Genomic DNA, 14839 nt, shown 5'->3' with positions numbered 1-14839 from the left:
GACCTTTCTCTTAACAATACCTCCTAAATTCTCTATGGGGTTCGAGTCGGCCCAGTTTTCTGGCCAATCAATCTGTCGTATGGACAGGTGGAAAGCCCTGCTGGAAAATAAAATCAGCATCTCCATAAAGCTTGCCAGCAGATAACATGGCGCCTCAAATCATCACTGACTGTAGAAGCTTAAAACTGGATCTCAAGTAAGTTGGATTCTACTCTTCCTCAAGACTTTGTGACCTCAATTTCCAGATTAAATGCTAACTTTACTTTGATCTGGACCATAGAGCCCGGAGCAACATTACAGTCACCTTTTCTTCTTCACCCAGGTGAGACACTTCTGACATTGTCTCTGGTTCTGGGTTTGTTTATAACTCATGAAAGGTGACAGTTGTAGCCAATGTGCAGGATACATCTGAGTGATGCACTAACTCCTGTGATGGTCCATGCCCTGTGAATCTCACCAAAGCTTTTCAGTGAAATTTGTTTTACAGTCCCCTCAAGGTTGCAGCTATCCTTGTGGCTTGTTCACCTTTGTTTAAACGCACTTTTTTCTTCCTCTTAACTTTCCATCGATATAGGAACAGCACTCTGAGCAACCTGACTCTATAGCAGTGACGTTCTGTTGCTTATCCTCCTTGTGGCTGGTGTCACTGGCAGTCTGATCGACAACTGTCAAATCAGATGTCATTTCCACGATTATGTAGAATCCAACATAATATCTGTAAAAATGAGACCCTGGTGAAACATTTCGACATTTTTATACATATGATGTGACTTTCGTTCTGCACAACTCAACTGCAACACAACTAAATCTATAAAGTGGTTGCATTAGTGCCCACAACCTTAATGCTATGCTGAAGCACCTTCTGATTCATTTTCAGCCTCCACTCTTGTTAATTCACACCTACATCAATGACATTGAATCTGATTAACATAAAACTAATTTCAGACGGCCTGGTTGGATTTTCCATCCGCATCTTTTAGTGAAAGCCACAATTTCTAAAGAGGTTAGAAGAATCAGAAAGATCTCATTGTAGAAAAGAATCCGTCAGGAGAAAATAAGGGACAACAGTGACAATACAAAAAATGAATTCTTCGCTTAATTTATTGAAATGACCAAAAAAAAAGCTGGTCGAGGAGGCTACCATGAGGCCAGCAGTGACACCAAAGGAGCTGCAGGAATTTTCAACGGGGATTGGTTGTATTCTCCATGTGACAACGATCCAGTATACTTTCCATATGTGCCGGGTAAGGATTGGGTGAAAAGACAGAAACCAGTTCTTCAAAAGAAAACATCCAAGCCTGACTAAGATCTCACAAATCCTTATAGGAGATTGTGTTACAGTCAGATTAAAGTAAAATTGAAAGGTTGGAGACACAATACAAGATGGTGTTTTATGTTTAGTACAGAAGAAACACTGCAAGAAACACCACACCCACGATGAAACATGGTGGTGGCCGAATCATGCTCTGGTGTTACTGTCCTTGTGATGGGACTGGGGAATCAGTAGTTCCAAATACCAGAAGGTCATGGTCTATAGCCTTCAGATCTCTGCTATAAGGCCAGAGGGGAAAAGGGAGTTCATTTTTCAGCATCACGCCAAGCCTAAGCATACATCCAAATCCACTTAATGAAGGGAACATTAAAGTTTTCTGGCTTGGCTAGAGTGCAGAACTAAACCTGAGAAAAATCTGTGGTGCCTCCAGAAAGGGGATGCAGACAAGACTGGTCCTCACATCTGACAGATCTGGGAACTACTGCAAGGTAGGGTGGGGAAAAACAGTGTTAAGCCGAGATATGAGACGCTGATAGAAGAATCGTGAAGGTGATTCATCAGTCTAGGTTTTAGGGGGTTTACACTCGTCTTTCCCTCTAAAAGGTGTGTCTTTGAGCTTTATAGTACAGGATAAATGTCAAATGTTATCTGGAAAACAGTTGGAAATTTGTTTATTATGGTTGAATTTATTTAGCCGGCAAAACCTGGCATTTTAACAGGGGCGTGTATACTTTCAAGAGCTACTGTAATATTTTGAAGAGGTGTGCCTCTTCGTCCTCGTAATATGTAAAAGAGTGAAGAGCACATAGTGTTATTTATTGCCCCAGTATGTTTTTAAACCCCAATACTAAAACCTCTTCTCGAACTACTTTTCCCTTTAACGTTTAGCTTCAGTAGAGGCAGATGCTGTTGAATTCTGTAGCATAAAAACGGCGGGAAAAGGTCGGGCGAGTCAAGCCGGCTGGACATGCCTCCCACCTGTCAACCTGCTCAATTCCTACACGTCCGTTCTTGTTAGGTTAAGTCAAAACAACGCGAGATAGCGCTCCATGTGGTTCGGGCTTCAAAATAAAAGCGATTACCTAGATTTTAGTAGCATCAATTTATAGTACCAACGAGCCAATCAGTCGCTTGCTCACTTAAACTGTATTATCTTTTACATTATTATTAAAACGTCTAATAAGGCTGTGTGGCGTTTTTTTTTTTTTTTTTATGTGGCCTTATTTTACTTTGGAAGTTTCTGGTAAAAGGCTGTTTATTTGGGCTACCTTGACAGTGGAACCAAGGCTAAAATCAAGTTAGCATCGTTAGCTTCTAAGCTAACAGCCGTGTTTTAACAGGGTGTTGTCGGTAGGCGCAGCTGACATACGCAGATCAGCTAACATAAGTTAAAAATAGCAGGTAGAGTCGTTGACTCACCCGGGAGGAATGATTTGTCCAGGCTGACAGCACAGCTCCTTCACCACTCCAGCACGGTCGGATTTCACCTTCTTCTCTGGCAGCCTAGCAGCAGCCTCCGTCTCCTTGTCCTGAACTATGAGAGTGCATAAAGCAAGAACCGAATCGACGTTAACGAGAGTCCCTGGCTTGACCTTCCACTCAAGGAGCCGGAGCGGAAGAGCTCCGCTTGGCCAGCGCATGTCAGCCACCTGCACCGCGGGGCCCTCCGCTGCGGCTGCTGCATCGCTGCCGCTAGAATCTGCAGGAGGATCTTCCATCTGTCCCGCTCCGCTCCAAAAACACCTCTCGTGTTCACCAGCGCTCCGCCTACGACGTTTCTACAACTCCCCACAGCGCCCGGTGGTTCATTAAAACATGCAGACCGCAGCACTGGAAAACGGCTAACAACAAACGTGCAGACGGTTATAAACCCTGAAGTCTCCACGGTGTAGCTCCGTTCGCTATTCCCGCTCGTAAACAGGAAAGCGCAACGCTGCAGCGACACAGCTCGCACAGCTTCCGGTGGTCAGGCGACATAAACAACACACTTCAAAATAAACGTTCATATAAAATGTCATTTGCTGCGTCGAAACGATTTTTACAACATAAACTACTGCTCTGTTCAATCATCATATTTTAAATATTGGTATTATTGACAAAAAAAAAAAAAACCCAGCAATTCTTAAGTTTAAGTGTAGACGAACAGTGTTGCCGTTTTGTTTTATTTTGAAGTCCACATAAGTATTTCCGATACTTTAAATCCGCCAATTTCCACATGGGGATGTGTTTATGAGAACATGACTTAAAACTGTTAGGCTAAGTGTAAAGCAGATATTAATGTGCAGATGAAGCATACGGTTAGCTGTGATGAGGGATGGGGATGTATACTGAGATACTCCAGGTAAACATTTTGAAAGTCAAAAAGGATGTCAGTGTAATAATTACTTTCAGTAAGTTGCCTTACGGGATGGAATGCAAAGGAAAAGAGAGGGAGGCGTGAACATTAAGTTTCCACAGGGCATATGCCCTTGTCCCACTCTGTTTAATGACGTTCTCTTTTGACATCTCCAACCAAAGAGTAGGCTTTCAAGATAGTTCTCTGTCTGAATGACTGTATCTGGGAATCACGTCACACCCTAGTTGACTTCTAGTTGCAACTCAATTCTAGCTACTGACTGGTTTGATGCTAACTACTAGAAACTCAATGGAAATACCTTTATGTATATAGTGAAAACAAATGTCGCCTGAAGGCACTTTCCGATAAAAAAAAATGTCCCAATTAATTTTCACCTATAGAAAAAAAAAAAAAATACAAGTAATTTAAATTTACTGTTTAGAGCGCTTTTCAAAGTTTCTAAAAGTGCTCAATCTGGACTAGACTGGACGTTATTCCCAGATTCAAGAAAAGACAAATCGAACGCAGCATCTTTCAAGCTAAATTCCAAGGACTCCTCCGGATGGCCGAAACACGTCAAAAACTCGCAAATGCGTACGTCTCAAATCCAGCTCCAGCGTCTCCTTCTCGAGGTGTTATAAGGAGACGGAAGTAGACAGGCGTGCTTCATCTTGGACTAACGCAGTAGTTACTCTTTGACTGACCGAGTATGCTAGCAGTCAAAAGAGGTTCTGCGGCTGGAGGCGGCGGGTCCTGTGGCTGTTATTCGTCGCTGTTAACAGAGGGCTGTTATCATTCTGAGGAACCATGACAGGGGAAACCTCAAGAGTGGTAAATAAAGCACATGTTTACTTCCGTTCGATAGGGTTACTTCTTGAGTTCACCTCGTCGGCTAGCAGCTAACCATTATTCGCTCTCTTGCTTATCTTCGGATCTGCTGTGACAGTTAAATGATTCAAATCACTGCAGAATGTCAGCGTGGCAAAGCTTTTTATCTACACAAATGTCAGTGTTTTGTTCTTTTGTTTTTGTTTTTGTTTATTAGAGTTTCCTGTTAGTTTTCTAGACGACAGAAGCAGCAGGAGCGTTTGATTGTTAACGCCTGACTTGTCCTCTTGGAAGTTAGAGAAGGAACCTTGTTGCATCTGTACGTGCTCAGGTCAAAGACATCACTGTTATCTGGGGATCAATTTGTCAGCCGTAGAGACATTTTGTCCCTCACATGCAGACAGCGAACAAAAACAGCAGTTCTGGCCTTGGTGGGACTCTCCCCTGCATCTTTCCCAGCATACAAACACACACAGCCCGGCGTGGGAGGCTGGATCTGCTCGGATAAGTCCTCCTGAGGGTCCAAAGTTCACTTTCAGTTACTAACCCACCAATCTGTCCACGTCACACGCTTCCCTGGTTAAAAGCCAGACTGTTTGCATGTCAGAAATATAAGCTGGGGTTTCTGGCTTTATTTATAAGATGCAGCTTCTCTGTTTCCCTTTAGTTTAGATTATGCAATCGTCATCTGGCTGTGCTCCAAAGACATCCACACCATGTTCTCCCGGCCCGGACCACCAGATCCCTCGGCTCAGTCAGGTATCTGTGCTTTAAGTCCTACTTTTACAGTCTGGACGGTTGTCCACAATGAATGTCCTTTTCCTTGATGAAGTATGTTCTCCTTTCAGGCCGGGGGAGCACAGGGGGCTGTTTTGGAAGAGTCTTCTCGGCCTTTCTGTGAGCTTTCCTCTGGCAGCTGGTGTAATGTATGCTGTTTCAGACCCAAAGCAGAGGAGGAGGATGAGGATTGTGATTGAGGGATTTGGTCGTTTCTGCAGGTTTGTTGCATGCATGCAGGGTTCGTAATCAGTTTTTAGAACACAAGAAATGTTTTCTGATTTTCCATGTCTGGTTTAATATGGAAAAATGAAAACTCATGATAAAAATGTCCAAACCTTATTCCTTATTTTCTGTTGTTTAGTGCCATTCATACACTGGCTAAAACAAAGGAACAGAGATAAAAAACAAACAAACAGACAAACACCTAATATGTCATGAAGACAAACAAAGCATCACATAAAAGGCAAATGAAAAGCTCAAGAGTGATGGGAATAATAAACCAATCCATGGTCTTTATGAGTAAACTGCAGTAAATAGTTTTCAGTCCTGGTTTAAAAGAGCCAACAGTTTCTCACAGGTTTCCAGGCGCTTGATTCCTGAACCTAGAAGCATAGAAACTAGATGCTGCCTTTCCTTGTTCAGTTCTCATCCTGGGGAAGACGGGAGTGATGAGGTCTCTAATGACCGGAGGTGTCTACATTATTTAATACATTTACATTTAATACAGCAACCCTGAAATCTATTTGGGTTCAAGACAGTTCAGTTCTTTATAGACCATAAGTTCTGTTCTGTGGGATTCAGGCTCATGGAGTCCAGGTGAGTGTGGATTCCTAACCGTGCATTTTCTGGTCCCAAAAACCAAAACTTTTGTTTTTTCAGCATCAAGTTGGAGGAAATTCTGACAAGAAACTTAAATTACTTTAGAAATTTAGATAAATAAAATAATGCAGTAATACCATTTAATAAATGCAGTAAAAAAAAAAATGAGGGTTCGGTCCTCAACGCAGCTGTCCCAGGTTCGATTCTCGGCCGTGGGTCATTTCTTCTGCTCAAGCTACTAGTGAATAAATGCCACCAGAGCTACAAAACCTTTAGAAAATAATAAAAACTAAAAGTTAATTTTATATTAAAATTATTTTCTATTTAAATGACAGCTTTTGTCCTGGATTCACCGCAGCACAAATCAGAATAAACAGAAAAAAATGAGTCAGGAATAGTTTGGAGTTCAATTTTTTTGCTTTGTAGATACATCAACCATGTGTTGTTTCTACTTTGAGGTGTTGTACAACTCAAATAAAGGTTTTGGACACTTGATTTGACTCATAAAAAGGCACATCCCTTCATTTCTGTGGGATCAGAACGTTTACTGTCCTTTATGAAAGTGGAACTGGTCTCAATTGAGCTCCATCCATTTTCCTCGTTCCTGCTGAAGAGACGGATTCCCACACCATGATGCTGCCACTGCTAAAGACATGCTCTTGGTGTAAGGAATGGTGCAAGCATATTGAAACCCAGTTCTTCGCTACTGGGTACATTTACGCTTAGCCTGTTTGTCCCCAGACTTTTGGGCGGCACCGAAGGAGGCATCTGAGATTTCTACGGACTCACTCTGATCATTTCTTCTCTTTAATCTTCTAGTCGGCTGTATGAAAATGAGCTATGTGGTTTCAATGAACAAGATCCACCAGCAGAGATCGCTTATAGCCATAATCTCCCATATGTCATAACCCTCAGCTGGCTTAAATCAGGACCGCAGTAGAATTATGGTCTGATATTAAATCTTTAGGAGCATAAAATTACTAGTCAGATTGGGGCATTTAAATAATTTTTGACCCAGTGAGACAATCCATGAGACAGGAAGGTGTGGTTTACACACCAAAACACCCTGATCAGGTTGCCCACATTGGAGAGATGTGGTTCATGAGGGTCAGTGATGCTGTGGAGCATATGAATCTTTCGCCTCGGGTAAAAAGAGAGTACATCTAGTCAACATAGAAAGCAAAATAAGGATTTGTTTCCCGTCAGGACTCCGGATTAGGTAGTTCCAAGTTGTATTATATATATTTGTTTCTTGAAAACCCGCCAACAATGCAGAAGCAATTCTGTTTTTTTTTCCCCAATATTCTGTTGTCCAAAGTCCAAGTGAGCGTCTGATGTGTATGTCCCCAGGTCTCTCTCTGTGGGGATCTTCATCTCTGTGGATTACTGGTGGACCACCAATGTGGCTCTGCGTGGGACGGACGAGGTAAAATCCATGTAGTCAGAGTTTGCTGCTGAGTCGAGAAATGTTTCATCTCGTTTGGACTCGCAGGACCTTGAACTAAGTCTTATCATGATCGAATGTATTCAGCCCCACTGAGTCAATTCTTTTGGGGCTTGTCTCCATCTGCTTAGTGTGCCTAAAAACGAAAGATTTCCACGTTTCTCTTTGCAAGCAAGCTAAAGACAGACATCTGTGAACATTAGTTAAAAAGTCTTACTGCAGATTATTAATTGAATTTGGTTCGGGACTTTGACTGGGACATTTTAACACTTTCCCAAAGTAAGGGCAGGAACCCCACTTGGAGCCACAAATGGACAACTGCAGAATCTTGAGATCCTCATTGGAAATCAACTAAATTTATTAAACAAACTAATGATAGTAAAGCACATTTGTACTCTAAATGTTAGAAATGTCTAATAAACATTGAAACGTAAGCATCATCATCAGGCAGTAGGCGACTGGAGTCTCTTCCACTGTCAGTTTGTGGCGAGGATGGCCAAATAAAGCTTTCTGTAGCATTGAAGTTGATCTTTAGTGACATCTGGTGGCCAAAAAGATGACGAGCAGCTTGTATCTGCGACCTAAAGTCAACTGCTTCTTTATGAAAGCCCTCTCTGCTGAAAAGAGCTTCTGCTTCATTACCATGTGGGGATTCTGTCTGAATATGTATTTGTTAGGGTGAAGAAGTAATGTTATGTATGTCTGGTTAATAAATAATGACAACCATCATTTGGAAAATCAAATTAACATCCAAGACAATCTTATAATAGCTGGAGACCAACGCACTTATGTAATTAATAAGTGGTATGTTTATAGCTTGTTTATTTGTTATGTTTGTGTATGAGCTGAGGATAGTAAGAACAGGCATATAAGGTTTTTATTTTTTATTTGTTCCATGCTGTGAGGCGGAATCTGTTTCTCTTGGCTCAGCGTCTCTCAACACGTTGCACACTGTTTCACCATCCCCTGGTGATTCACTACTATATAAACCACTGAACCAGGCCAGAACACATATTGTATTACTACTGGTTTTGGTTATACTCGCAGATGCTGAACATATGCAAATGGAAACATTGTGCATCCCATTGTTCTTCCACGGAGTCGCCGCCTCCTATTTACTGTACTTTATGGATGCTCTCCTTTTCCATTAAAAGGATCATTGCGCTTTCACCTGGCGTTGAGTAATGTCCACTGTTGATGAGTCATGCTTGGTTCCCAAAACAGGTGGAAACGCGTGTCGGTGCTCAGCAACACCAAAGTTCGAAAGTACTCAATCCGAACAGGTTCAAGAATGAGAGTTTCTTCGGTGAAAAAATGCTAAAAGTGATTCTGCCACGGAGCTTCGGTGTCAAGCAGACCACCGCTAGTTTCAGTTATACCTCCAGGACCACCTCGTATTTAGCTCCATTTTTTTTCACATCAACTCCGAAGAAAGGCAGACCCACAGCATAATGCATGTTTCACCATCAGCGTGGTGTGTTCAGGCTGATTTGCTGTGTTAGTTTTCCTTCTAAAAAGAACTCCATTTACTCATTAGGAGGCTCCTGAAGACAACTGGTTGCTTTCGATTTTATTTAGGGACGTCTGATACATGGTTTAAAATTATTATTATTATTTTTTTACAAATAAAAATCTGAAAGGATGGCATGCATTTGTGTTCAGGCGCCTTAAATCAATTTTACTTCACAAATATGCCCTAGTTTGTTTTGGTGCATCACAGAACACCCTAAATATGTTCGGGGTTGTAGTGTTTCTGTAGACCAAGCCAGTATTTAGAGCCCAGATATTGAAGATGAAGGTGACCACAGGATGAGTTTATACAGACCATCATGTCCGACTTCTGTCCTGCCCCCTGCCAGAGCAGCCCATCCTACTTGTCAGAGATTTCAGCCTGCCACCAGAGGGCAGCACACTCCATGGTGGAAGGAGCCGTACGGAATGGAGGACTGTACGTCAAACTGGGTCAGGGGCTTTGTGCCTTCAACCACCTGCTGCCCCCCGAGTACATCCGCACCCTGCAGGTCCTGGAGGACAAAGCCTTGAACAGGAGGTACAAGGAGGTGAGTCCTGCATCACAAACAGGGCATGTAGTGCTGTGAGAGAAGGCCAAACGGAGGGTTTTAACGTGTATGTTTGTCTGAAACAGGTGGACGCTCTCTTCCTGGAGGACTTCAACAAAACCCCCAAGCAGCTTTTTAAAACCTTCGACTACGAGCCTATTGCAGCGGCCAGCTTGGCTCAGGTTCACAAGGCGGAGCTCTGCGATGGGACTCCTGTCGCTGTAAAGGTGAGCTGCATGAATACTCCGCCGCAGCTTTCTGTAACCTTTCTTACCTGATGTTGTGGCCCCTGCAGGTGCAGTACATTGACCTGAGGGATAGGTTTGATGGGGATATCCGAACTTTGGAGATCCTGCTGGATATAATCAAATTCATGCACCCTAGCTTTGGATTTCGATGGGTCCTTAAGGTGAGGAAATGGCTGAATTCTCTGAGCCCTACTGCTTCTGTCTGCGTACCAGTTCTCTCTCTGGTTTCATGCAGGACTTAAAGGGAACTCTGGCTCAGGAGCTGGACTTTGAGAACGAAGCTAGAAACTCTGAGAGGTGCGCCGAGGAGCTGAAGCATTTTCACTTTGTAGTTGTGCCCAAAGTCTTCTGGGAGCAAACCAGTAAAGTAAGCCTTTTAATCTGACAAAAGAAAATAAACCTACTACCCTGCTGCGCCTCCTTCACCATCACCTTGATTTTCATATTCCTGGAACAAAGAGGGTGTTGACAGCTGAGTTTTGCAGCGGCTGCAAAATCAACAATGTGGAAGAAATTAAGCAGCAAGGAATCAGTCTGAAAGATGTGAGCTGATTTCTCTATATAACAAATGATTGTAGGAATTGAGTTTTTCATATCAATCCTAACTGAAGTATTCATGTGTCTGTGTTGCAGACTGCAGGTAAACTGATCCAAATATTTGCAGAGCAGATATTCTACACTGGTTTTATCCACGCTGACCCTCACCCTGGAAATGGTTGGTACATTCTATTAGTTGTTGATTGGAAGCATCTTTCCATTTCCTTCTTACTGGTTTGTATCATGATTCATCTGTTCATCACTTCTAACATTAAGAAAACTGTAATCAAATAATTTCAGGGATCCTGATACAGCCAGAACATGTCCAGACATAATATCCAGGCGTAAACCCTTGCTGGAATGACTTAAATTTAGATATGTTTTGGAAAACTGGGCTCCAACAGTGTGGAAAAGTCTGGACTTGGACTTCAGTGGTTTTCAGATCTGGTTAAGTATGGAAAAACACAGAGTATGGAAAATTTGCTTTTCCATACTGTATTCCCTGCTCAATTGTGTAAATGTAGCATCCATCCTTTAGTTAGGTATTGGAGCATCCCACCGTGAATCCATCCATCTGTGCATCCATCCATCCATTTGTGCACCCATCCCACCACGCATCTATCCCACCATGAATCCATCTGTGCACCCATCCCACCACCCACCATGCATCCATCCCACCGTGCATTTTCTTTCTTTTTTTGCAGGTTCCACTGTGCCAGTCCACTTTAGAAATCTTTACCATAAATCCACTATGATATGTTATATTTATATTACATTTATATTTATAAATATAACATTTCAGAGTGGGAAATCTGGAAATTTGTGGCATTTCAGGAAACTGAAAAATATGTAGGACGAAAATGTTAAGTCACAATTAGGCTTTGAGTGTCCGTTTGGGTATTTCACAAGCTGAAAAGGTTTGATTTCTAATTTATTTCTTATAAATTTGAACCCTTGCTTTTAAAAATGTCAGAAAACAAACTAATTGAGGTTCTCAGAGTTGCAGTGTAATATAGCTGAGTGTTTGTTTGCTTTCTGGCAGTTCTGGTGAGACAAGGTCCAGATAAAAAGGCCGAGCTGGTGCTGTTGGACCACGGCTTGTACGAGTTTCTCAGTCAACAGTAAGGCATGAATACGTCTGCTTCAGTGATATTTTGATGAAGCGCATGCAGGTGTAACTGTGACCTCTGACCTCAGTGACAGAGAGGCTCTGTGTAAACTGTGGCGAGCCATCATCCTGAGAGACGAGGCAGCAATGAAGACATACTCTGACGCTCTAGGGGTCAAAGGTAGCAAAGATGAGGCTTCCGTTGCTTTTAAGGATAGAAGTATAGCTACAGAATCTCTTCAGAGTGTTTCATGGCCTGCAGAGTACTTCCTGTTCTGCGAGATGCTGCTGCAGCGCCCCATCAACATGCGGACTCTGGCCCTGTCCAACATCCTGAGCCGGGAGGAGACGGCCTACATGCGAGAAATGGCAATTAACCGCTTCGAGAGCATCATGCGGGTGCTGAAGTCCATGCCCCGACCCATGCTGCTGGTCTTCCGGAACATCAACACGGTCCGGAGCATCAACATCACTCTGGGCGCGCCAGTGGACCGCTACTTTCTCATGGCCAAAAGGTCAGTTAGGGGTTGCACAGATGGTGGGCGGGTAATGGGGGAGGAAACCCTGCTGGGGTACAATGTTATCATGAAGGAACCAATCAGCACAGCAGTTCTTCTTCAGTGTCCAGTATGCTTTGAGTGATGGTGGGATGACCTGCTGGCTAAAAACATGTTGCTTCATTTTAACGAGCATGTTTGGAGTTTAACAGTCATGGACTCATCCCATTTTATTCTTCAATTCCAAGTGCGGTGCGAGGGTGGGGGAAGATTCAGGCAGAGAAGCTGGGAATACTGCCCAGGATCCGGATCATCAGCTGGTATAGGACAACCTGGGAGAGTCTCAAGTTTCAAGTGGCTTTAAGGTGAGCATCTTTGTACTCTTGATGGTAGTGCTTAACTGAATGGAACAAAAATGATACATGGTTTTCAAAATGTTTTATAGTTTTATCCAACCCCCCTGTATACCAATATTCCTAAATAAAATCATTGCCACCTTTGGAATCCAGAGGTTCTGTGAAGGCCTCTGAGGTTTGTTAGAGAACATTCAGGAACAGCATCATGAAGACCAAGGAACACAGAAAAGTCGTGAAGAACATGGTGGGGAAGACAGTGGCTCAACAGCAGACCTACCAGGAGACATTCGCCTGAACAGACAGGCTGGGCAGGGAGAGCATTCATCAAAGAAGCAAGCAAGAAGCCAATGGTAGCTCTGGAGGAGCTGCAAAGATCAACAACTGTTAGTTGTGCACTTCACAAGTATGGTCTTTGTGGAGGAGAGGCAACAAAAAAAAAAGTAATGGTTAAAACAATGTCATACACACACAGATGGCCAGGCATTAATATGGAAGGTGTTATGGTCAGATGGGACCAAAAAGAGGCATCTTTCAGCAGGAAACAACCCTAAATATACAAGGGTTGGACAATGAAACTGAAACACCTGGTTTTACACCACAATAATTTATTATTAGGGCCTCCTTTTGCTGCCAATACAGCATGAATTTGTCTTGGGAATGACATATACAAGTCCTGCACAGTGGTTAGAGGGATTTTAAGCCATTCTTCTTGCAGGATAGTGGCCAGGTCACTATGTGATACTGGTGGAGGAAAACGTTTCCTGACTCGCCTAGATCTGGTGACTGTGCAGGCCATGGGAGATGTTCAACTTCACTTTCATGTTCATCAAACCAATCTTTCACCAGTCTTGCTGTGTGTATCGGTGCATTGTCATCCTGATACACGACACCGCCTTCAGGATACAATGAACCATTGGATGCACATGTTCCTCAAGAATGGTTCGGTAGTCCTTGGCAGTGACGCGCCCATCTAGCACAAGTATTGGGCCAAGGGAATGCCGTGATATGGCAGCCCAAACCATCACTGATCCACCCCCATGCTTCATTCTGGGCATGCAACAGTCTGGGTGGTACGCTTCTTTGGGGCTTCTCCACACCGTAACTCTCCCAGATGTGGGGAAAACAGTAAAGTTGGACTCATCAGAGAACAATACATGTTTCACATTGTCCACAGCCCAAGATTTGCGCTCCTTGCACCATTGAAACCGACGTTTGGCATTGGCATGAGTGAGGTGCACATTTAATTCTGCCGTAATTTGGGCAGCCGTGGTTTTATGTTTTTTGGATACAATCCGGGTTAGCACCCGAACATCCCTTTCAGACAGCTTCCTCTTGCGTCCACAGTTAATCCTGTTGGATGTGGTTCATCCTTCTTGGTGGTATGCTGACATTACCCTGGATACCGTGGCTCTTGATACATCACAAAGACTTGCTGTCTTGGTCACAGATGCACCAGCAAGATGTGCACCAACAATTTGTCCTCTTTTGAACTCTGGTATGTCACCCATAATGTTGTGTGCATTTCAATATTTTGAGCAAAACTGTGCTCTTACCCTGCTAATTGAACCTTCACACTCTGCTCTTACTGGTGCAATGTGCAATCAATGAAGACTGGCTACCAGGCTGGTCCAATTTACCCATGAAACCTCCCACACTAAAACGACAGGTGTTTCAGTTTCATTGTCCAACCGCTGTACAACCAGAGCTACAATTGAATGAAGAAACATTTCTCAATAGACTAGCAGCCCTTGTTGCTGTGAAAAGTGGATCCTGGAAGTATTGACTCATGGAAGCTTAATACAAATGTAAATAAAATTGGAAAACCGTGTATGAATACTTCTGTAAGGCTCTGTATATTAACATTATGAAGGGAATGTTAAAGAATTGCTGCATTTTGTTATTTAATCCGAACCTTCCCTCGTTTTAAGCCTGCTTGTATGACCACAGGTACCACATATTATAAACACTTCTCTTTATTCAGGTCTGAGATGGCCATCATGAGCCTGACCCGGACCTTCCTGAGGCTGCTGGAGATGCTGGGTCTCGCGACTCTGAACGCCGATGTGTACAATTACATGTTGTAGTACTGCAATGAAACAGTAGGAGGAGCCATTCCACGTACCAAGTGAATCTTGCTCTCTTCAGCGTTTTTAGCAGCCCACTATAAAAGCACTGCTGGACATGGTGCTGCTTAGATCTTTTAAGCCAAATCACAGGATGGGTGACGATCTGAAGAGGCACTGAGCCCGCTCCGGGACACCTGAATACCACAGCCGATGAGAATCATTTCATTTCATTTAAGGACATTTTTTCTCTGTGTTTTTAGAAGAGCAGTAAGAAGGCATTTTATAAAAGCTACATGTTTCTGTCTTGTCTTAAAACATTTAGCCAAACTCAATCACTGTGTTCTAGATGGATGCATCTATAAGCTGAAGAAGACCCTATGGAATACAGCGAGCCGCAAAACCTCATGATGAAGGTTGAAGGAACAATCCACTAAATAGAATGTTTTTTTACCTGTTAATAAAATGTTCTACCTCTCCATTGTGTTGTG

General features: G+C 43.0%; 2 protein-coding genes across 6 annotated transcripts in view; one reads left to right on the top strand and one right to left on the bottom strand.

The window, feature by feature from the left end:
- The window catches only part of ctdp1 (CTD (carboxy-terminal domain, RNA polymerase II, polypeptide A) phosphatase, subunit 1), an 81692-nt gene extending 78417 nt beyond the window's left edge, over positions 1-3275 (bottom strand). Inside the window, exon 1 of one of the 4 annotated variants that reach the window (XM_047383311.1) lies at positions 2693-3275. In XM_047383311.1, coding sequence (XP_047239267.1) covers positions 2693-2991 — 299 coding nt within the window. In that variant the 5' untranslated portion in view covers positions 2992-3275. The remainder of the gene's footprint in view (positions 1-2692) is intronic. The other 3 variants (XM_047383310.1, XM_047383309.1, XM_047383308.1) reach the window with 3 other exon arrangements.
- A 990-nt stretch (positions 3276-4265) lies between these two features.
- On the top strand, positions 4266-14827 carry adck5 (aarF domain containing kinase 5). 2 transcript variants are annotated; one of them, XM_047383312.1, is made up of 15 exons: positions 4266-4439; positions 5104-5195; positions 5285-5434; positions 7386-7461; positions 9339-9539; positions 9626-9766; positions 9835-9948; positions 10023-10154; positions 10247-10330; positions 10421-10502; positions 11367-11445; positions 11522-11613; positions 11695-11947; positions 12178-12294; positions 14267-14827. In XM_047383312.1, the coding sequence occupies exons 1-15, from the start codon at positions 4416-4418 to the stop codon at positions 14367-14369; spliced, it is 1740 nt and encodes a 579-aa protein (XP_047239268.1). In that variant the 5' UTR covers positions 4266-4415; the 3' UTR covers positions 14370-14827. The 2 variants fall into 2 exon arrangements, with proteins under 2 accessions (XP_047239268.1, XP_047239269.1); XM_047383313.1 differs by lacking the exons at positions 4266-4439; positions 5104-5195 and having other exon boundaries at positions 5298-5434; positions 9344-9539.
- The last annotated feature ends 12 nt before the right edge of the window (positions 14828-14839 follow it).

The sequence above is a fragment of the Girardinichthys multiradiatus genome, chromosome 13 (genome assembly GCF_021462225.1).
Source record: "Girardinichthys multiradiatus isolate DD_20200921_A chromosome 13, DD_fGirMul_XY1, whole genome shotgun sequence".
NCBI classification, from domain to species: Eukaryota; Metazoa; Chordata; class Actinopteri; order Cyprinodontiformes; family Goodeidae; genus Girardinichthys; species Girardinichthys multiradiatus.
This window is presented reverse-complemented; position numbering and strand designations above follow the sequence as displayed.

Bases quoted from the DNA above. Each gene is read 5' to 3' on its own strand.
- adck5 (XM_047383312.1), top strand. From the start codon at position 4,416: ATGACAGGGGAAACCTCAAGAGTG. The intron at 10,331-10,420 runs GTGAGCTGATTT...TCTGTGTTGCAG, and splicing joins AAGGAATCAGTCTGAAAGAT to ACTGCAGGTAAACTGATCCA. The intron at 11,446-11,521 runs GTAAGGCATGAA...CTCTGACCTCAG, and splicing joins TACGAGTTTCTCAGTCAACA to TGACAGAGAGGCTCTGTGTA.